Consider the following 22205-nt stretch of genomic DNA (forward strand, 5'->3'; position numbering starts at 1 on the left):
GTTGGCTGAGCAGGGGGAGGCTAGCAGCCCACAGAGAGCTCCTCCCCCTGCCCCCTTGCTGGTTGCTCTAGCTGGGCATCACCCCCTGGCAAATGCCTTCCTCCTCCCATCTTTCCTCCCTCAGCCCCCCATCAGAACTTTTTATCCTGCTCAGTGATTGCCCCACATTCATGTGGTTGGGAAACCAGAGGCTGTAGCAACCGTGGAAGGGAGCTGCTGCCTCTGAGTGGCCCGAGGCCCTGGGCAGCGGGCCAAGCCTTGCTGCTATAAAAGGGAGCGGATGCTCAGCCCTGCATGTGCTTTGTCAACTCTGTTTCGGGGAGACCTGGTAAGTGGACTGGCCCAGGTCTGCCCCACACTTTGGGCCTCCCCGGGGGTGGGCTGTGGAGCGCGGCAGCCTCTTCTGAGAGCCGGGAGTGGGAGGAGGAGCGTGAGCCAGTGCTCCAGCGCTTGCGGGCGACTGTCACATTCATTTCCCCACCTGGCCCCCGATCCTGGGCAGAGGCTGAGGGCCTGCGGAGAGCTGCCAGGCTCTGCGTGTGGACCCTGTTCCCTCCCACACCTTCATCCCACCCCTGCCCATCAGAGCCACAACCCTCTGCTGGGTGGAGTCCCTTGGATGGGGCAGTCCAGGACAAAGCTGCTCCCTGGGGTATGGACCTTCTGAGTGTCCCCAGGCACCCTGCCCACCCCGGGGCTCCCCGTGTGCTCCCTCTTCCAGCTGGGACAAATCCTTGGGCACCATGCTGACGGATCTGGAGAGTGCCATTAACTCCCTCATCGAAGTCTTCCACAAGTACTCCCTGGAGAAAGGGAATTACCACGCCATCTACGCGGATGACTTGAAGAGATTGTTAGAGACGGAGTGTCCTAAGTATATGAAGGTGAGGCGGGGCTGGGTGTGATGCTGAGGGGTTCCTCCGCCAGGCTCCGCTGACGCCCTGGGTCGCCGGGCTCCTTTGTGGCTGTGCGCAGACCGCCATGCCTCAGCCTCCCTGAGAGCGTCACACGTGGGCTTATTCCTCTCCAATTTTCCCAGAAAAAGGACGCAGAAACCTGGTTCAAAGAGCTGGACATCAACAAGGATGGTGCAGTTAACTTCGAGGAGTTCCTCATACTGGTGATCAAGGTGGGCGTGGAGGCCCATGAAGACATCCACAAAGAGTAGCAGAGCTTTGGGGCCCCGGGGCTGGGCCCCTGGACTTGTCCCCACAGAGTAATAAAGTAGTTGATACCTCAGGCCTTTCTCCGTCTCTTGCTTTTCTCTCGTGGAATGAGGTTCCTGGAGGGGTGGGGTGGGTGGAGGGAGGGTCGGAAAAGCCAAAGGAAGACGATCCAACCTCTGTTGCCCCCCACTCCCCACCTCTCGGGAGCCTTCTATGCCTACGGCTTGGCTGCTTTCAACTGCAGTCTCCTCCAGCCCCACGGTCCTGAGTCAATGGTTCTAGGATGCAAAGATCTAAAAAGTCCAAGAGGCTCTTGTTCCCAGTTGGGTGATATGAGAACAGGATGATGGAAGGAACGCTTCCACTGTTCTCCAAACTAAATTTTCATTTCCAGCTAAATGTCTTAGATGCAACTTTTGGGATTAGGGAGGTACCCATGTAGGCGGGGAGAGAGAGAGAGAGAGAGAGAGAGAGAGAGAGAGAGAGAGAGAGAGAGAGAGAGAGAGAGGTTCCGTGTGGAACCTTTAGGTGGATGATGAGAATCTACACTAAGCAACACTCATAAGCCCCCTGGCCCCAAACCTGTAATTTCTCTTTAAGAAGTTTGGAAAATTTTCCTTCTCCCTCCATCCTAATCTCCCAACCCAATTAAATAAAAAAGGAATGGGCAGATAGGCAGATATATTAATAAAGCTCAACTCAAAAGAACAGAGCCCTCAAATGCTGCCCTGCAGGGTAAATGCTCTCGTGGTCAGTGCATTATCTAAAATTGCCTCCCCACCAGTTCTCTGGATTTTCCAAGGGTCTGGTGAAATGGGAGGACCGGAAGATGAGTGGGCAGCTCTCAGACCCTAACTCCCAAGCTGAGTTTCTGTGCGGCACCTTGGGAAAATTTTCGTTGTCTCCATGTAGGTGATGGGGCAGGGGTGTTAGTAACGGAGAAGAGGGTAAGGAGCCATCACCAGGGTTTTTAAACGGGTCTACCACGTATGTCTGGAATGGAATAGAAGCTGAATGCATCATTTTGAGTGCATGTGTGAAAGCTCATTCCCCTGAGCCTTTTACCAGATTCTAAAAAAATGGTCCCAAGACCCCTGAAATGTTAAGAACTCTTGTCTGAGCTGCTGGATTTTTGTAGTGAAAGGTGGGGTATTTCTGTTGGGGTTTTGGGCATGGTTGGACTCGGTGGGGGTGCGTGCCACTAAGGGCTAGATCAGTTTCTTTCCTGCTGCCCACGCCCCTTCACGAGGCTCCTCTTCTGTGATGTTGGGGGAGACAGATGCTGGCTTGGGGTCCCTCTGTGTGCATGAGGCACTGAGCCCCTGCATGAACACAGCAGGGACCCTTCAACCCTCTTTGGGATGACTGTGTGTCTCTGCCCCAGGAGCCTGGGCTGGAGAGGAATCCAACTCTAGGGGTGGGGAGGGAGGGCATCTTTGGAGTAGAGGGAAGTGCTCCGTGTCTAGAAGAAGAGGAGGTGAACAATTCCCCCAGATTTCAGGAGGAGCAGGGCCTTCCCCACCCAGCAAAATGCCACTCCGATGAGCTGGATCCCCGTACTAAAGATTACTCATCCCAGATCACCGGGCTTTTTGTTTGTAGTAGACTTAACTTATGTAAAAATGAACAGGGATGGAGTTCCCGTCGTGGCGCAGTGATTAACGAATCTGACTAGGAACCATGAGGTTGCGGGTTCGATCCCTGGCCTCACTCAGTGGGTTAAGGATCTGGTGTTGCCATGAGCTGTGGTGTAGGTCGCAGATGTGGCTCAGATCCCAAGTTGCTGTGGCTCTGGCATAGGCTGGCAGCTGTAGCCCTGATTCGACCCCTAGCCTGGGAACCTCCACATGCTGTGGGAGCAGCCCAAGAAATGGCTAAAAGACAAAAAACAAGAAACAAAAGAAAACAAAAAAAAAAAACAAAAACAAAAACAGGGAAAGGGAACAGCTTAAACCCTTTTATTCACCAACAGAAGCTTTAATTATCAGCCAGTTTTATTATCAGTTAACCTGTTAGTGAAAATGGTTGGCAGCCAGCAGAGAATTAAGAATGGGACATGAAATGGGATAGGGGCGGGGTCTGGTCATCAAACCGGGGATGGGCTTCTGCTGGGCAAATGTGGATGGGGGCAAAAGATTCCTTCTCATCTACTTCCTTCCTTAATGGGCACTTGCTTCCACCTAATCCAAGGGAGTGAACACACTCCCTGCACAGAGGAGACAGAAATAAGCAATTCCGAGCCGCATTTTAAAGGTGAGCGCTGGCTCCATTGTCGCCCAGGCAAGAAAATATGCGAGGGATTGACAGGGCTCACCAAGATTTAGGGAATATAGTGAGTGAATATGCACAAAAGGAGAGAGCAGCCTGATTCCACCCTTCTGTTATCTACGTTGGTGGTGGTTGTGTGTGTGTGTGTGTGCGTGTGTGTGTGTCTGAGTAGGGGTGAAGGGCAACATATCCTACTGCCTTTGACTCAGCCTTGAAAGGTTGTTAGGAGTTCCTGTTGAGGCTCAGCAGGCTAAGAACCCAGCATAGTGTCCACAAGGATGCAGGTTTGATCCCTGGCTTTGCTCAGTGGGTTGAGGATCTGGCATTGCCACAAGCTGCGGCATAAGTAGGTTACAGATGCTGCGCAGATCCAGTGTGGCTGTGCCTGTGGCTTAGGCCTGCAGCTGCATATGTCATAGGTGTGGCCATTAAAAAAAAAAAAGGGAAAAGAAAATGGGCTTTTAGACAGGGATCCTTTGGGGAGAGTTCTCATGTTAATTGTTTGCCTTTAGTTGAAATGACAGTGAGTCTGTCTTCTCTGAGCTCACTCAGTGGACCAAGTAGATGGCGGCCCAGAGGGCCCTTTGAAGTTGCACCATAAGTGATGGGCCACTGGTTGCGAAGAATTGCATTGACCCCCAAGTTATCAATGGTTCATGTCAGAGCTCATGGTTGCATGGGCAGGTGGCCCAGCTGGCAGTGGCAGCCTGGAGAATGAGAAGTGAGGGAGGTGACTGAAAGTCCATGGAGGAGTCAGGCTTGCAGATAGCAATTTACAAGCAAGGCCGTGCCCATTAAAGGACCCGTTGGGCAGAGTCAGACAGGGCTTATAGTCCAGAGCAGGGTGATTTGGTTTCCTGTTGCCCCAGCTACAAAAGAAGAACAAGGCTGTGTGAGTTTGAGAAATAAGTCGTTTAGCAGGAAACCTCATGCAATATTTGAAACCACAAAAGAGATCTTGGCTCACCAATTGAGGCAGATCCGGCCACCAAGATTTCCAGAGCCTGTGAGGATGACCTGCCTGACATCCAGCTTCTCCACCCAGGTTCTCCACCCAAGACTCCTGACTTTGGCCAAGTTCCTCACAGTTATGACAAAAGTCTTAAAGAGCATGGAGAGTATCTGAAATTATGGTGTCTGGTAGCCGAACACAGAACTTATTCAAGCGGAAAAGATTTCCCTGTGCATCCCTCCTTGGGAGCCAGAATGATTCTGATTGGGTCCAGATACCTGCCTTATCTTCCAGCCTCCCGACCTAGGGAATTCAGCCTCAAGTCAAATGGACTGAGAAGGGGGAGAGAAAGCTCCTCACACTTACACGGATCCTGCTGGGCATCAGTGTGAAAGGAAGAAGTCATCTCAAACTTGGAGATTGCTTAAATGTTGGATCTCAAGCTAGACTCTGCCTGAAGAGAAGCGAGTCCTTGCAACTTGCTAATCTTCCATCATCTAACTCAAAATGGCTTAAAGACTTAAACCTGAGACATGACACCACAAAACTCCTAGAAGAGAACATAGGCAAAACGTCCTCTCATATAAAGCGTACCAATGTTTTCTTGGGGCAGTCTCCCAAATAGAAATAAAAGCCAAGATAAACAGATAGGACCTAATCAAACTTATAAGCTTTTGCACAGCAAAGGAAACCATAAACAAAATGAAAGGACAGCCTACACAGTGGGAGAAAATATTTGCAAAGGGTGTGACTGACAAAGGCTTACAAGGTATATAATAAATAGCTTATAAAACTTAATAGCAAAAAACCCAAACAATCCAACCAAAAAATGGGCAGAAGACTTGAATAGACTTTTCTCCAAAGAAGACATGTAGATGGCCCATGAGCACATGAAAAGATGCTTGGGTTGCTGCTGTGGTGAGGGTTCGATCCCTGGCCTGGGGAACTTTCACATGCTGTGTGTGCCCTCCCCCCAAAAGAAGGTATGGTATATGTACACACACACACACACACACACACACACACACACACACACACAGGAATACTACTCAGCCATAAAAAAGAATAAAATAATGCCAATTGCAGCAACATGGATGGACCTAGAGGTTATCATACTGTGAAGTTAGATACTAAAAGACAAACATCATATGATATCCCTTATATATGGAATCTAAAAAAGGGATACATATTAACTTATTTTCAGAACAACAGACTCACAGACTACAGCTATGGTTACCAAAGGGAACTACCATAGATTATGGCTACCAAAGGGGACAGGTGGTGAGGGGAGGGATGGACTGGGGGTTTGGGGTTGGCACATGCACCTTGTGGTATATGGAATGAATGGTCATTGGGGACCTGCTGTGATAAAACAGGGAACTCCACCCAATATTCTGTGATGGTCCACGTGGGAAAAGAATCTGAAAAAGAATGGATGTGTGCACGTGTGTAACTGAATCACCTTGTTGTACAGCAGAAATTATCACAGCATTTTAAGTCAACTATACTTCAATTAAACTTTTTTTTTTTTTGCTTTTTAGGGCCACACCTGAGGCATATGGAGATTCCCATGCTAGGAGTCGAATTGGAGCTACAGCTGCCAGCCACAGCCACGGTAACACAGGATCCGAGCCACATCTGCAACCTGCACTACAACTCACGGCAACGCTGGATCCTTAACCCACTGAGTGAGGCCAGGGATTGAACCCACAACCTCATAGTTCCTAGTTGGATTCGTTTCCTTTGCGCCACAGTAGGAAATCCCTACTTCGATAAAACTTTTTAAAAAATAATTAAAACAAGAATTTTGACATGGGCCCATTAGATTTGTTCATAATTTTGCTTTTAAGCACTAGACTTTGTGATAGTTTATCTCATTTATTCTCCTTTATGAGGTGCAACTCTGTAAGACAGGTAATCACTATTTCTAATCTTCCACATGAGAAGACCCAGAGAAGTTAAGAAACTTGATAAAGATCATTGGTCTGACAAGTGGCAGAACAAGGATTAGATTTGTGGTTTTCTCCAGGCAAGAAACCCTGGTTCAGACCTGAGAGCAATTTCTTCTAGCTGACTTCCCTCCAGTGTGTGCACAGGGCCCGCCCTTCCCCTTCAGGGTCTAGGGGTGAGGAGCAGTGCCAGCAGGATGCAGAATGAGCATTTCTCTTGGGCCTCTTTCCTCTGCCCATGACTTCACCCTGTCTTGGGCATGAATTACTGTGGGCTTCTTTCCTGGTATGAGCAATCCTCCAGACAATGACAATAGAACAGAGGATTGGCATTTTAAGTTCCCTAAACTCTTAGGGGTTGTCCCTTCTTCTGGGTTGTGGAGCATTCCTTCCAGTCTTAGTAGTGGTGTAAATTCCCATGTGAATAATACTCTGGTTTGCAAAATCATGGTCTGAACTGGTTGCTAAGATCAGGGCATAGACCTTTAGCAACTCTGTCAACTCTATACCCATCCCTCTTTTAGTGGTAGAAGCCTCTTCCTCTTCCTCCTGAATGGGCCTCATTAACAACAGAAAGCAGGAAACTATCCTGCGGCTAAAGTCAAAGGCTCTTCGTCAACCTAGCCCATTAAGGGCTACATCCAGTTCAGCTTGCTCAGCATCTTGTTTTGCACACTGTTCCCCTGTGTTTTCTAGGGCAGATTAGCTAACCCACATAGGATGCTCTGGACTTCTTTCCTGCTTTTGTCTTCAAGCCCTTCAAGATAATAGATATTTATTAAGACCCATCCTAGGAGTTCCTGTCATGGAGCAGCAGAAATGAATCCAACTAGGAACGATGAGGTTGCGGGTTTGATCCCTGGCCTTGCTCAATGGGTTAAGGATCTGGTGTTGCCATGAGCTGTGGTGTTGCTACAGCTCCAATTAGACCCCTAGCCTGGGAACCTCCATATGCTGCAGGTGTGGCCCTAAAAAAAAAGACAAAAGACAGAAAACAAACAAAACCCATCCCAAATATCATACTAATAGAGAAATATTAGACATTTATCTTTAATAATAGGAAGAAGACAAAGATGCCCCCCCACTTACCATTTCTATTTAAAATTTGTATTGGCGGCTATAGCCAGTGTTATAAGACAAGAAAAAATACGTGAGAAGTAATGGGAGATCTGGAGGCATTGACCATGTGAAGGAAACCAATTCCTTGCAGGACACTCCTGTTTCTACATTTTGTGGCCTCCCTTATTTCTCCTTCTGAATAGCTGCTACTTTTGTAGATTTTTCAGGAATATGTCCAGCCAAATTTGACTTAGTTCTTCTCCTGAGATTATTAATACCATTACTGGAAAACACACTGATATGTTGATGTCTCTTAGTTTTCTCTGCAGGATGAATAGCCCTTCCATCAGTCTGCATCTAGAATACCCAGGGTTGGGGCAGAATAGAGGGTGCCATACCCTAGAACTCTGGAGACCTCAGATACTAGGAGTTCCCTCCTCTAGGAAAAGAATCAGAAATTTAGAAATTCAGTCAGAAATAGGGACCTCAAAAAATCATTTCTGATGCATTCCCCTTTTCTGTTATCTATTCTGGGACTTATAGAGAATTACCTTTTCAATAAATTCAAAAAATGCTTTAATTTCTTTACTTTTTTTTACTCCAGAATATTCTGCCAACCACTCTTTGCTGTCTAAGGCATAGAGGTATCCTGCAGGAATCCTTCAAACTTAGGCCTTCCCAGCTCTGACATTTTATAGTCAACATCACATCCATCCCCATAAACCAAACTTTCAATAAGATCGCAGTTACTGCCTCAAAAAGCAGCAAAAGAAAAGATACATGCACTCCCGTGTTCATTGTAGCACTATTTACAATAGTCAAGACATGGAGCAACCTAAATGTCCATCAACAGATGAATGGATAAAGAAGATGTGGCACATATATACAATGGAATATTACTCAGCCACAAAAAAGAGTGATATAATGCCATTTGCAGCAACATAGTTGAACTTAGTGATTATCAGACTAGGTGAAATATGCCAGGCAAAGAAGGAAAATATGTGATATCCCTTATAGATGGAATCTAAAAAGAGAGAGAGATAGAGATACAAATGAACTTATTAAAATAGAAATAGATTTTCAGACATAGAAAACAAACTTATGATTACCAAAGTGGAAATGGAGGGGGAAGGGATAAATTAGGAGTTTGGAATTAACATGTAGGCACTACTACATATAAAATAGATAACCAACAAGGACCTACTGTATAGCACAGGGAACTCTACTAAATATTTTATAATCTGAAAAAAAAGTATGTATAACTGAATCACTTTGCTCTACACCTGAATTTAACACAACATTGTAAATGAACTATGTTTCAATAAAAAAATAAAATAAAAAAGGGGGAAGAGAGCCATTGGCTCCAATTCCAAGGGATTCAATTGATCCATGAGACAAATGGGAGTCTTCCAAGGAACTCCAAAGGCAATAGGTATGATCTGGTCAGTTACAGTCACATTTTAATTCCCCAGTTAGTTGCTCATGCTTCCACATTCCCTATCAGGGTGGTGCCTGGTATCTCCTTCTGGAGCCAAGGGCTCACTCAAGCCAGTAGGGGGCTGTGGATCAATTCTGTTCTGGGGCATATGGAAATTCCCAGGCTAGGGGCTGAATTGGAGCTGTAGCTGCCGGCCTACACCACAGAAGCAATGCATCTGTGACCTACACTGTAGCTCACATCAATGCAGCATCCTTCACCCACTGAATGAGGCCAGGGATCGAACCCATATCCTCATGGATGCTAGCCAGATTCTTAACCCACTGAGCCACAACAGGAACTCCCAAGTTATCACAGAATATTGACTAGAGTTCCCTGTGCATACAGCAGGTCCCAGTTGACCATCCATTCCATATAGCAGTGTACACACACCATCCCAAGCTCCCAGTCCTTCCCTCTCCCCACCCTTCCCCTTTGATAACCATCGGTTTGTTTTCTTTTTCTCTTTTCTTTCTTTTTTAGGGCTGCACCCGCGGCATATGGAGGTTCCCAGGTTAGGGGTCCAATTGGAGTTATAGCTGCTGCCCTATGCCACAGCCACAGCAACGTGGGATCTGAGCCACATCTGCGACCTACACCACAGCTCAGGGCAACGCCGGATCCTTAACCCACTGAACAAGGCCAGGGATCGAATACGAGTCCTCATGGATTCTAGTCGGGTTCGTTAACCACTGAGCCACTGTGGAAACTCTGGGTTTGTTTTCGAAGCCTCTAAATCTGTTTCTGTACAGATAACCTGAGTTTTAACGGCCTTCCCTCAGTGTTCCTGCAGTGGGGGCAGGAGGAGGCCCTCTTAGGAACTTAGCTGAAGCCTGTGCGGCAGGGAGCATCACAGGAATCCTCATGGTGTGTCAGTCTTAGTCTGTGGCATGCTCCAGACAGATTCACCACATGGGGTTAGGTCACCAGAAAATGGCCATCTTTCCCAGAGGTAAAGTGAGAGGATGGCCATTTTCATATTTCTAAAGGCCCTTAGAGGTTGTCTCAGACATATCCCCTTCCCAGACCATCAGGGCTTTAGAAGTTCCCACTGACTGATGCTCTGAGTGGAGCTCAAAGTCCCAGCCTGGTGCCTTGGCCCCCATGCGGCTCTTAGCCACTTTCTCAAATGAGGTGCACCAGTCTCTCTTTTCCCTCTTGCACTGGACCACGGGCTACTCCTCTCCTTCTGGAACTAGGCTCAGGGACGCCTGACAAGCTGGAAGCCCTCTGCACAGAGACTTTCGTGATGGGCGTCCTCTCCCCCCATTCCCCTTGACTCAGCCTTGTGGCGCCCGTCTGGGGCACCCTTGACCTCTGGCCCCTCCTCCAGCAGCTTCTGGAGCACAGGATCTAGCAACATAGTCACCTTTCCAGGTTTCTAGGAAATTCCACCCAGGCCACATAACCCTTCATAGCTGACGTGTGCCTTCATAGCTGCCCTCTGCTTCGCCGCTGCGGTGGCGGGGGCTTTCTCTGTGTAAAGCCCATGCAGATTCTGCAGGTTCTCGTGGCCGCCGTCTCACCTTTTCTCTTACAGTTTCCAGCCAGGTTCCCTGGTGTGTCTGGAATGCGTACACCCCTGAGGCTGTACTGTCAACGCCCGTCAACCACGCTCCCTCTTCCACCTGACAGGCTCCACCCTGGGGTTGGGTCAGAGCCTCCGGCGGGCTCATTCCCAGCACACTCTGATCCAGGCACTGGGGGCTAGCCCTCCTTCTCCAGGAAGAGGTTCAGGGTCTTAAGAAATTCAGGAGTTCCTGTTGTGGCTCAGGGCGTTATGCATCCAACTAGCATCCACGAGGATCCGGGTTTGATCCATGGCCTTGTACAGTGGGTTAAGGACCAGGGTTGCCAGTGAGCTCTGGTGTAGGTCACAGATGTGGCTCAGCTCCTGTGTTGCCGTGGCTGTGGTGTAGGCCAGCAGCTGTAGCTCCAATTCGACCCCTATCTTGGGAACTTCCACATGCCCCGGGGTGCGGCCCTAAAAAGAAAAAAAAAATTCAGAGTCTGAGGTAGAGAAGCCAACAAATCATTCTTTTTTTTTTTTTTCCAAATATAAAGGATAGTATTGGCTGTATTTAAAATTTCTAATTTTCATTTTGTAGTAATAAATCATTTTTGAAGAACAACTGAATACTCTGTTGGCTTGTCTGGGGACTCTTAGAGAATTGTACCTTTTTTAGCAAACAAAAAAATTCCTTTTTTTTTTTTTTTTGGCTTTTCTAGGGTGGCACCCATGGCATATGGAGGTTCCCAGGCTAGGGGTCTAATCAGAGCTACAGCTGCTGGCCTACACCACAGCCACGGCAACATCGGATCCGAGCCACGTCTGCTACCTACACCACAGATCAAGGCAACGCCAGATCCTTAACCCACTGAGCGAGGCTGGGGATCGAACCCACAACCTCATGGTTCTTAGTCAGATTTGTTAGCCACTGAGCCACGATGGGGACTCCCCCCAAAATTCTTAATTTTCTTCCTTTCTTTCTGGAATATTTTGCTAATCACGTTGTTTCTGTCCAGTGGAGAAAACCCTAGCGATTCACAGATGTTTGTTATTTTATTTTGTTCTTTTTTTTTTTTTTTTTTTTTTTCAGCTGCTCCTGCAGCATGTGGAAGTTCCTGAGCCAGGACTTGAACCTGCACCATAGCAGTGACCTAAGCTGCTGCAGTAACAACTCTGGAACCTTAGCCCTCTGCACCATAGGAGAACTCCAATTTCATCTTATAATGAACTTAAATGCTACGTGTAGTCTTTTGTTATGTCTCAAAATGATATGAAATGTAGTAGTAAGGGAAGAAAAGAAAACTCAACAAAAAGAAAGCATCCTGCTGGAATTCTGCAGGCACAGAGGACATCCTTAAAGGCAGCAGTGACTCTTATTGTTTGGTGGTATAAAGTTATAGTCCTGCAAGGTGAAAAAGGTCTAGCGATCTGCTATACAGTTAACCAGACGGTATCAGGTGCTTAAACGTTTCTTTTTTTCTTTTCTTTTCTTTTTTGTCTTTTTGCCTATTCTAGGGCCGCTTCTGCGGCATATGGAGGTTCCCAGGCTAGGGGTCGAATTGGAGCTGGAGCCGCCGGCCTACGCCAGAGCCACAGCAACCTGGGATCTGAGCCGTGTCTGCAACCTACACCACAGCTCATGGCAACGCCGGATCCTTAACCCACTGAGCAAGGTCGGGGATGGAACCCACAACCTCATGGTTCCTAGTCGGATTCGTTAACCACTGAGCCATGATGGGAACTCCTTAAACGTTTCTTAAGAGGGCAGCCTCATGCTAATGGTTCTTATCACAAAACCCCAAATCCTGGCGCTCAAGGAAACCTCGGGAGGTGATGGATGTGCGAGGATGGACCTTGATTGTGGCGACAGTATCATGGGCATTCGCATACATCCAAACACATCAAATTGTACATGTTAAATATGTGCCATTCTTTTTATATTGATTATACCACAATCAAGCTGTAAAAAAAAAGTAAATTTCACCTAAAAAAGAAAAAAGAAAGGAAACAGTGCCTTTGAACCATCTCCACCACACCCGATTTTCTCACAGAATCCCAGCCTTGTCTTGACATCACTTGTCCAGTTCTGGAAGGACAACGTAGCCCACGATGCTGAGGAAGCTGGATGCGATTTCAAAATAGAATTGTGATGTAATTCACGCAGCTCATGGTAAACACACCATTACGAGCATCTTATTTTCCCACTATTTGCTCATGCTCCTACCTGCCTAATTTCTCCTCCTGCTGCCACCCCAACACCTGAATCATCCAAACACTCCCAGGGGCTTTCTTACTCCATTGCTGGGACCTGTTCTACTTCTACTTGCCAAGGGGGCAGGGAGCTGGGTTTGTCCAGTGCCCTGAATTCAGGTGTCCCCCAAGAGCATGTACGTCTTGGGATCGTAAGTTGTGGCTGCTGAAGCCTGGCTGTGCAGTTCGGCTGAACCGCTAGCCCACTGCAGCAGGGCCACCCTGCAGGGGTGGTCTGGGTCCTCATCCAGGCCTCAGGGTGCCCCGGGTGGGCTCGAGGCCTTGCTTCTTTTGGTTCCTGTTGCCATGGGAATGGGTTAACGTGATGCAAACAGAGGAGTCTGTAGTATTGAATGGAGGTCACCAGGTTAGGTCTAACAAGATTTTATTTCAGAGGCTTGGATAACCCAGGGGCTTTGATTGTGGTCATCCTTGCCCACCTTGACAGCTTTCTTTCTTTCTTTCTCTTTCTTTTTTTTTGCTTTTTAGGGCTGCATTTGTGGCATGTGGAAGTTCACAGGCTAGGGGTCTAATCAGAGCTACAGCTGCCAGCCTGTGCCAGAGCCACAGCAATGCCAGATCCAAGCCGCATCTGTGACCTACACCACAGCCCATGGCAATGCCGGATCCTTAACCTGCTGAGCGAGGCCAGGGATCAAACCCACAACCTCATGGTTCCTGGTTGGATTCATTTCCCCTGTGCCATGATGGGAACTCCTACTATCTACTCTTTGGCTTGTACAATCTATGGGTTTTGGCAAATGTATGATGATATGTATCCAACTGCAGTATCATCCATATCAAACTGTTAACAAATGTTTCCCACCCTCTCCATTCATTCTCCTTGGCTGCCCTGAGCACCAGCTTTCCTACACAGTCCTGGCCTCTAGGAGTTCTTACTGGGGGGTGAGGAGCAGGACCAGCCCAAGTGAGAGCTAGAAGGCTGCCCTTGGGCACACCAAGGCCACTCATCACAGAACAGGAGGGAACAGCACCTCGGGCCAATCCAGCCTGTCCAGTGGGACCCAGACGGGAGGAGGGATGAAGGTCAAGCACATGACGTTATCCCATGTGCCAGGCGCTGTGCCAGGCGCCTGGTGCCTGTGAACCCCTTGCCTCCCCAAGGCCTTGCGGGGCAGATGCACACGTGGGGGTGGACACTCGGGCGGAAGTGGGAGTGTAGGCTCCTCCACCAGGGGATGCTCATCAGGACACAGACGGGGCAGGTCTCTTTGTCCAGCTAGTGGCCAGGAACTGGGCCCTGGAAGGCTGGCTCTGCGCTCAGGTTCCCTTGGGGCTGGGCACGATGATCTGCCCAGATCATCATAAATTGAAAAGCCAATTTAAAGATGGTGCTGTACTGTTTTCAAGCATTTTCTCACATATTCTGTCAGCTGAGCCTCATAACAGCTCTGGGACCTAAACGAGGCCAGTGAGGTGACCACTCAAATGAAGAAAGAGGGAGCAAGGCTTTGCCAAAGGACACGGGGCTGGCCTCCGGAGCCCTCCCACAGCTTCCCACTGTGGCCTGCCCAGCAGCCCTGGTTTGCTCAAGGACGCTCCCAGGGAGGAATCCAGGTGGATTTTCTTGGCTTGACCAGTGCTCAGCAACCTACCCCCGCCACCGCCCCCCTTGTGAGCGGTGACCTCTGTTTCCATTTAGGAAAGTGTCTGAACTCATTTGATTCCAAATTCAGGGAGAGCAGCCATGCATTTGCGCTACCCTGTTCCTGAGCCTGGCCTAGGGCTTCCCAGAGAGTAACTTGGGGGGTGTGGGGGAGTGTGGGGGAAAGAATTTTTATTTTTATTTATTTTTATTTTATTTTATTTTTTGTCTTTCTGCCTTGTCTAGGGCCGCTCCTGCAGCATATGGAGGTTCCCAGGCTAGGGGTCCAATTGGAGCTACAGCTGCCGGCCTACACCACAGCCACAGCAACGCAGGATCCAAGCAACGTCTGCGACCTACACCACAGCTCATGGCAACGCCGGATCCTTAACCCACTGAGCAAGGCCAGGGACCAAACCCACAACCTCATGGTTCCTAGTTGGATTTGTTAACCAATGAGCCACAATGGGAACTCCTTTTTTTTTTTTTTTTGAAGAATTTTAAAAAGGCTCATGAAGTATTAGAAAAAACAAAAACAAAAACAAAAACAAAACAAAACAAAAAAAACAACCCGGAAGAAAAAGATAAGGACCTGATAGAAGTTTGTGTTCATCTACCCAAAAGTATGTCGTTTTACAAAATGCATGAGCATGTATATCTTTCTATAACGAAAAACCCACACTCCTCTCATTTTAGAAAAAAATTACAGTAGTGGCAAAGGATTTGAAAGCAGACAAATTTGGATTTGGCCCTTAAAAAAGTTCCTTAGGAGTTCCTATCGGGGTGCAGTGGAAACAAATCCGACTAGGAACCATGAGGTTGCAGGTTCGATCCCTGGCCTCACTCAGTGGGTTAAGGATCTGGTGTTGCCATGAGCTGTGGTGTAGGTAGCAGACACAACTCACATCTGGTGTTGCTGTGGCTGTGGTGTAGGCCAGCAGCTGTAGCACTGATTCAATCCTGAGCCTGGGAACCTCCATATGCCATGGGTGTGGCTCTAAAAAACAAAAGACCAAAAAAAAAAAAAATGTTCCTTAACTTTTCCCACTATTTTCTTCATCTCAAGCAGTTGCATTGTTGGTACTGACTGCACAGGTCAATTTGGAAAACTAGGTGATGTTTTGTGTAAGGCAACATCTGGCATGTTGTGAGTGGCCCATACATGCCCACTTTTTAAAACACAGAGTCTATGGCTCAGTGGTTAAAGGACCCGACTAAGACCCATGAAGTTGTGGGTTCGATCCCTGGCCTCGCTCAGTGGGCTAAGGATCCGGTGTTGCCATGAGCTGTGGTGTAGTTTGCAGACACAGCTCGGATCCTGTGTTGCTGTGGCTGTGGTGTAGGCTGGCAGCTGGAGCTCCAATTTGACCCCCTAGCCTGGAGCTTCCACATGCAGCGGGTGTGGCCCTAAAAACAAAAACAAAAATTAAAAAATAAAAAACCACATAGACTTTAATTTTTGAACGGGTTTAGATTTATGGGAAAATTGAAAAGGTAGTGGAGTCAGTTCCCATACCCCTGCACAGTTGCCCACTTGCTACAATTAATAAACCGCTCTTGACGCGTCATTCTCAACTACATTCCAGACTCGATATTATGATTTCCTTGGTTTTAAATCAATTTCGTTTTTTTCCTGGTTTAGGATTACATGTCCGCTGTGATTGTTTTTGTGATCATTATCATTTTTGTGGGATTGACACTCATCACCTGCCTCTCCCCAGTCCTTCCTTTTCTGGGTAGGAGCCGTTCAGGCAGTGAAACTTGTTTTCTTAGCTTTCTGTTAGGAAGCAGGGGATGGAGCTGAAGCTGCAGGCTGGGTCCTGCCCCAAGGCTGGGAAATATGGGGAGCACCTGAGTGGGTGCGTGTGTGGGCGGTGGGGATGGGGGTTCTGTTTCAGGCTGAGCAGGGGCTGGCATGTGCCACCAGTGCAATCTGAGCTGCCCATGTCGCAGTCAAAGCCACAGGTTTGAAGTTTCTCTTGAGCAACAGAGCACGGTCCAATGATTGCCCCAAGATGAATCATAGGAGTTTCTTCACTTGAGGTTAAAGTTGAAGCCAGCCTTATAAAAACCTCCCTGGCTCAGTGCTCTTCACCAGTGCTGGCTTCTTGCTACAGCTCCACACTCCTTTGCATTGAAGGGTAAGTGTCCTTTCCTTGATGGGGTCCTCCAGGAGGCCACTTGGCAGGCTGTGGGAAGCCACACGCCTCTGCCTGCCCGACCACCTTGGGGCTAATTACATTTTCTGCCCAAGGAGGCCAGCTCTTGCTGTGCTAGGAAGATCCAGACTCAGGGATTAGGGATGGCAAGGTGGGTGGAGAGGCCGGCCTCCGGCATCCGTAAGGTCCTAAAGTACCATGTCCTGGGGAAAGCAAACGGCCTGACCACCCACAGACCCCTTCCCAGGGGAGCCTGAGTAATACCCTCCAAATCATACTCCCCAGGAGATGGGGGGGGCATGGAACACCATGACAAATAAGGCTGATCCTTTCAGACTTCAGGTGCTAGTATATGTTCTTCTCCCCCCATCCTACCCATAAGTGAAAACATTCCCCATGGCTCGAACGCAGAGCAGACCCAGCGTGGTCATCCCTTGTCTAAACCCTTGCAGCCGGGAGCGTGGAGGTGCGGGGTGGGGCGGGGTTGCCTGAGACCTCCCCTGTCTCCGAAGGTGAACGCAAGGTTGGAAAGATGACTAAGCTGGAAGACCATCTGGAGGGGATCATCAACATCTTCCACCAGTACTCAGTTCGGTTGGGGCATTATGACACCCTTATCAAGCGGGAGCTGAAGCAGCTGATCACCAAGGAACTGCCCAACACCCTCAAGGTAGGTTGCCCCTCTCCTGGCCGACGTGTCCACCCCCTGCGCTGAGGGCAGCGGCAAGCCCCCGAGGACGATGGGGGGACCAGGATGGGGATGGGCTCGCCTCAGTGGGAGCTGGCAAGGATGCTCTTCACCTGCTGTGGGACAGGGGCTCTGTATCTCTCCCAGTAGCCCCTCCAGCCCCTTGGGCTCTGCTCCTTCCTCTCCCAGAGCTGAGGGAGGAGGGGCAGGGCGGGGCCGGGTGAGGGGCACGATGCCTTCCCGCCTAAGACTTGATTCTAGGTTGGCTCCTGACAGCTGCTTCTTTCCGCCTTTGGTTTTCTCACACTGGATTCTCCCACATAGTTTTGGTGAATGCGTTACTGATCCTGAGCCTCCCTGAGTGGAGTCCTGAGGGATGGGGGCCGGGGGCTGGAGAAAGAGGGCGCTCACTGGCTTCCCCTTCTCCTAGAACACCAAAGATCAAGGTACCATTGACAAAATATTCCAAAACCTGGATGCCAATCAAGACGAACAGGTCAGCTTTAAAGAATTCGTGGTCCTGGTGACTGATGTGCTGATAACTGCCCACGACAACATCCACAAGGAGTAGGAAGCTCTAAGGGGCTTCCCCCCAACGTGGCCCCAAGAAGACTTTCCCTGTTCACCAGCTTGTCTGAGGGAAGGGAGAGTAAATAAATGTATTTTTGAATAGTTCTGAACAGCGCCTGTGCCATTTTTCTTTCCCCAAACTTGATCCTTCTTCATCCCTGCTGTTCCAACAGCCCCAGTTAGACCCCTGGGACCCCCTTCTCTGTTCATTTGCTCACCAATGATTAACTAAATGTCCACTCTTTGTTCATTTATTCATTTATGCAACAAATATTCACTGAGCCTCTGATAGCCAGGGACCAAAGACACAAAAGTCCCCACCTATTGGCCAGTTCTACTGGGGAGGGGACAGAAAATCACCCAACAGACAAAAAAAGAAAAAGAGAAGGATGCATTTGAGCAGAAATTTAAAAGAAGGGAAGGAGAGCAGCTTGCAGGTGTCTGGGGGCCAAGAGTTCCTGCAGAGAGAAGCTGAGGCCCCGGAGTGGGCATGCATGGGATGGGCTCAAGGACCAGCGTGATGGTGGGGTGCAGAGCACAGGGGGGCTGGTGGGAGACGTGGGCCTGCTGGAAACAGGGTGCAGGGAGCCGGGGCTTATAGCCGGCGGGGAGGACCTTGGGCTTTGTGCCAAGTGTGCTAAGGACCCACAGGGGGGTTTGAACAAAGCAGTGAGATGATTTCACTTGTGTTTCCTTTATGGCTGCATTTGTGGAGAAGAGAGGGCAGGGGCAGGAGAGTGAGGGAGCAAGGAATCTAGCCTGAGGGATCCCTGGAGAGAGATGTTTGTAGTCAAAAATTTGCTTGTCGCCACATTAAGAAAATGAAAATAAAGAGGAAGTTAATTTTTTTCTTTTTTGTCCTTTTGCCTTTTTCTAGAGCCGCTCCTGCGGCAGGCATATGGAGGTTCCCAGGCTAGGGGTTGAATCAGAGGTGCAGCCACCTGGCCTACGCCAGAGCCACAGCAACGCGGGATCCGAGCCGCGTCTGCAACCTACACCACAGCTCACGGCAACGCTGGATCCTTAACCCACTGAGCAAGGCCAGGGATCGAACCCGCAACCTCATGGTTCCTAGTTGGATTCATTAACCACTGAGCCACGATGGGAACTCCAAGAGGAAGTCAATTTGAACAGTATATGATATTAAGCCAAGAGATGACAATAGTATCACTTTAACAATATAAAAATTATCACTGAGACATTTTGCATTCTTTTTTTTTTCCCCTAAGTCTCTGAAATCCAGTGGATTTTACCTTTCTGGTACAACTCATGTGTACGGTCACAGTTCAAGTGGGCAGTTATCACACGTAGCTCATGGTGATCGTCTCCATATGCTGTGGGCACGGCCCTAAAAAGCAAAGAAAGAAAAAAAAAGGGAGATGAGCAAACAAGGATTACTCCAAAGTTTTTTCTGTAAGACAGAGGGGCTGGGTGCTGAGGATACAGAGTTGATGCTCTGAGAGACCTGGACGGGATGGAGAAGTTTGAGTCGGTTCTAGAAGGGTGGGAAGGAGGGCATTCTTGGGCACTGAAAGGGTACTGGCCCAGAGAATGAGGATTGAAGTTATATTTCTGGGTTCCGCTCCTATTTATCACTGTCTAATTGTGAGACCTTGAATAAGTTACTTCAAATCTCCAAGCCTCGGTTTCCTCATCCATAAAATGGGGATAACAGCCGCACTTTTCTCAGAGTTGAGGCGAGGATCAGATAACCTAACAGCATGTGGAGAGCGCTTAGCAATCGGATGCCAAGCCCCAGCCCGAATGTCCCATCCTCCAGGGAGCTCTCCCGCTTGCCCCCCTCCCACATTCCCATCTTTCATCGAGGGTCAATTTCAACTTGGGGACTCTGGGATCCACCAGCCTGCGCCAGGCTCCTTTGGCGGTGATTAGTCTGACAGATCCCTTGAGGCAAGAGTGTTCGTGTGTGATAGGAGACATCAATGGCCCTCTCTTGGGTGCTCTGTGAGGAAGACGGCTCAGAGAGGCAGACCGCTCCACGCCGCAAGCCAAGCCAACTTGCCTAACTGGGGGTTTGGAAGTCCGGAGCAGGATCTGGATTCTATGGGATGGTGCTAGGATCCCCCCAGCAGGAATGCCGAGGACTCATCATTTAATCCGGCCAGTTAAACATCTTCAGCGTTAACAGGAAGCAAACCAGACTGTGAAAGTCTGAAGGGCAAGGTCCTGACTTCCTGGGCTTCTCTGATTTCTCTCATTACCTAACCCAGCGCTGGACATGCAGAAGTTCAACTCTCGCCCTTTCAGCATTAATCTGAGGAAGTTTCTCTTAATCCTCCCTCCCTCGCCCCACGCCGGCACCCTGCCAAGGGGATGGATGGAAAGTGTCTCCTCTGTGCTCTCAGGGTGAGGCTTGTCATCACCTTTGTGTTTCTTTTGGCCACAACAGAATATTGAAAAGAGCTCTTCAGGGGTCTGTTGCCCCGCTAGACTGAAGGCTCCTTGAGGGCAGGGGACCCAGCAGAGTGTTTGACACAAAGGTCGGGCTCCGTACATGCCTACAGGGCCTCCTGTCCCTTCCCACGCTCCCACTTTGGGTCCCCCAACCACGGCGGCCAGAACGATGCCCAAACTTCAGTCCCATGGTGTCACTAAGTGGCGAAGACCCTCCAGGCATTCTCTGGTGCTCCTTGTCATCCAGGCCTCATTCCCACTGTCACTTCCTGGTGGTGGCCCTGTCTCATTCCCCACCCCAACTAACACGCCTTCCTCTCACTGCAGAGCTTGTCCCCACCTAAAATGATCTGTTCTTTCCTCTTGGCTCATTTCTTGCCCGAGTCTCCCGTGACGTAGGCTCCAGCAGAGTGGGGCCCTGCTACATTCTGCTGGCCTGTGACAGGGCCCTGGGTGCAGGTGTCCTTCCATGAATGAGTAGCCGATGGATGTTGCTTTAGTGGAACTGAGGTTCTGTTTGCCTGCTGAGGGAATCAACAGCTGTTATAAAATGAAAGCAAGATGCTTATGGTTGGGGGTCGGGTGGGGTAGTACCTGGTGGCACAGAGGGCCCATCACAGCAGATTTGGGAGGCCTTGCTCTGGGGAATGCGCCCCCCTGCAGCAGTTTTTGAAGGCAGTTGTCACGATCCCCCCTGCTTCTCTTTTCCAGGCTCAATACCCTTCAGCGCTTCAACTATTTCCCGTTGGGATCTTCTTTCACTTCCATGGGCATCTTGGAAGCTGAGCATCTTTGGTTTTGGAGGAGTCACCCTGGTGAGGCGTGACCCTGAGGTATGTCTTAAAGGCATGCCATTCCCTGGAAGCACCCCAGCTCCAGGGACACTGCCCCTCAGCTCTCCCGACCCCGAGGGCAGAAAGCAGCAAGGGAGGGAAAGAAAGACTCAGGGGGCAAGTGGAGGAAGGAAGCGAGAGAAAGAAAGGGACAGAGCCCGAAGGAGGGGACAGGAGGAGGCTGGACATGAAGTGGGCTGGGCTCCCTGGGCTGCCCTCTGCTTCAGCCCTCGTCTCTGGTCTCGGCAACAACTCCCCTCCTCACCTTAGGATCTCACTGCACAATACTGACAATCCGGCTAAAAATAAGAGCGCTTTTGCAGAGAAAAGGGACATGCTGGGGCCAGGGGCCCTTACAACAGGAGGCCAGTCTCCCTCCTGGGTGCCCGCCTTCCCTGTCTCGTGGGTACCGGAGGGGACCTCTGAGGACATGGGTTGGGGGCCAGTCCTGCCGGGGGGATGACCAGCATCTTGGGGTAGAGGAGCTGTTTCGAGTCTGAGCCCCAAGAGGCAAGAGGATGTGAGCAACCAGTTATTTCAATCTTGCTGTCCCTTTGGCAATTGGAATGTCAAAATCCATGACATGGGGCTTTCTAAAACCTCAGTTTTCAACAACTGCTGGGAGAGGGGCAGGGCGTAGGGGTTGGATTCTGGAGTTTACTTCACAGCAGGGCTTGTGTCAGGCTTGTGTAAGATTGCCTCAGCGGGCTGGCGAAAGCTGAGGCTTCTCTTCCTGGCAAGGTCTTGGGAAACAGAGCACCACTCTTCTTTTGCCTATAGGGGTTTGGACACACCTGCCTCGTTGAGATGGAGTGGGGTAGCTTGAGACCCTGGCTGAAAGCACCATCTTTTTTCTTTTCTTTTCTTTTCTTTTCTTTTCTTTTCTTTTCTTTTCTTTTCTCTTCTTTTCTTTTTTTCTTTCTCTCTCTCTCTCTTCCTCTCTTTCCTTCTTTCTTCTCTCTCTCTCTCTCTTTTTTTTTTTTTTTTTTTGTCTTTTTAGGGCCACACCCGCAGCATATGGAAGTCCCCAGGCTAGGGGTTGAATCAGAGCTGCAGCTGTGGGCCACAGCCACAGCCACAGCAACACAGGTTCTGAGCTATGTCTGAACCTACACCACGGCTTGCAGCAATGCCAGATCTCTGACCCACTGAGCAAGGCTGGGGATTGAACCCATGTCCTTGTGGATACTAGTTGTGTTTGTAACCCTCTGAACCACAACAGGAACGCCTCATCTTTTCTGAGAAGGACCATCTGGGGCTCTCGTCAGTGTCACCCGGACTACTGCAACAGCCTCCTTCCCCA

At 49.3% G+C, this 22205-nt stretch overlaps 2 protein-coding genes across 2 annotated transcripts; both read left to right on the forward strand.

The window, feature by feature from the left end:
- Nucleotides 1-305: 305 nt before the first annotated feature.
- S100A8 (S100 calcium binding protein A8) lies at nt 306-1239 on the forward strand. The gene is made up of 3 exons (NM_001160271.3): nt 306-328; nt 722-884; nt 1040-1239. Exons 2-3 carry the CDS (start codon nt 744-746, stop codon nt 1166-1168), a joined length of 270 nt encoding a protein of 89 aa, NP_001153743.1. The 5' UTR covers nt 306-328; nt 722-743; the 3' UTR covers nt 1169-1239.
- Nucleotides 1240-16315: 15076 nt separating this feature from the next.
- S100A12 (S100 calcium binding protein A12) lies at nt 16316-17655 on the forward strand. The gene is given in 3 exon segments (NM_001160272.1): nt 16316-16378; nt 16909-17066; nt 17515-17655. Coding segments are annotated over 2 exon segments (279 nt in total). The 5' UTR covers nt 16316-16378; nt 16909-16928.
- Nucleotides 17656-22205: the final 4550 nt, after the last annotated feature.

Source organism: Sus scrofa, chromosome 4 (genome assembly GCF_054392235.1).
Source record: "Sus scrofa isolate SSC_HxYL_T2T_F1_AM1 chromosome 4, Sscrofa_HxYL_maternal_Yorkshire_Landrace_v2.0, whole genome shotgun sequence".
Taxonomy (NCBI): Eukaryota; Metazoa; Chordata; class Mammalia; order Artiodactyla; family Suidae; genus Sus; species Sus scrofa.

Excerpts from the sequence above, each read along its gene's own strand:
- S100A8 (NM_001160271.3), top strand. The coding sequence starts at position 744 with ATGCTGACGGATCTGGAGAGTGCCATTAACTCCCTCATCGAAGTCTTC. Across the intron at positions 885-1,039 it reads AGTGTCCTAAGTATATGAAG|AAAAAGGACGCAGAAACCTG; the intron begins GTGAGGCGGGGC and ends CAATTTTCCCAG.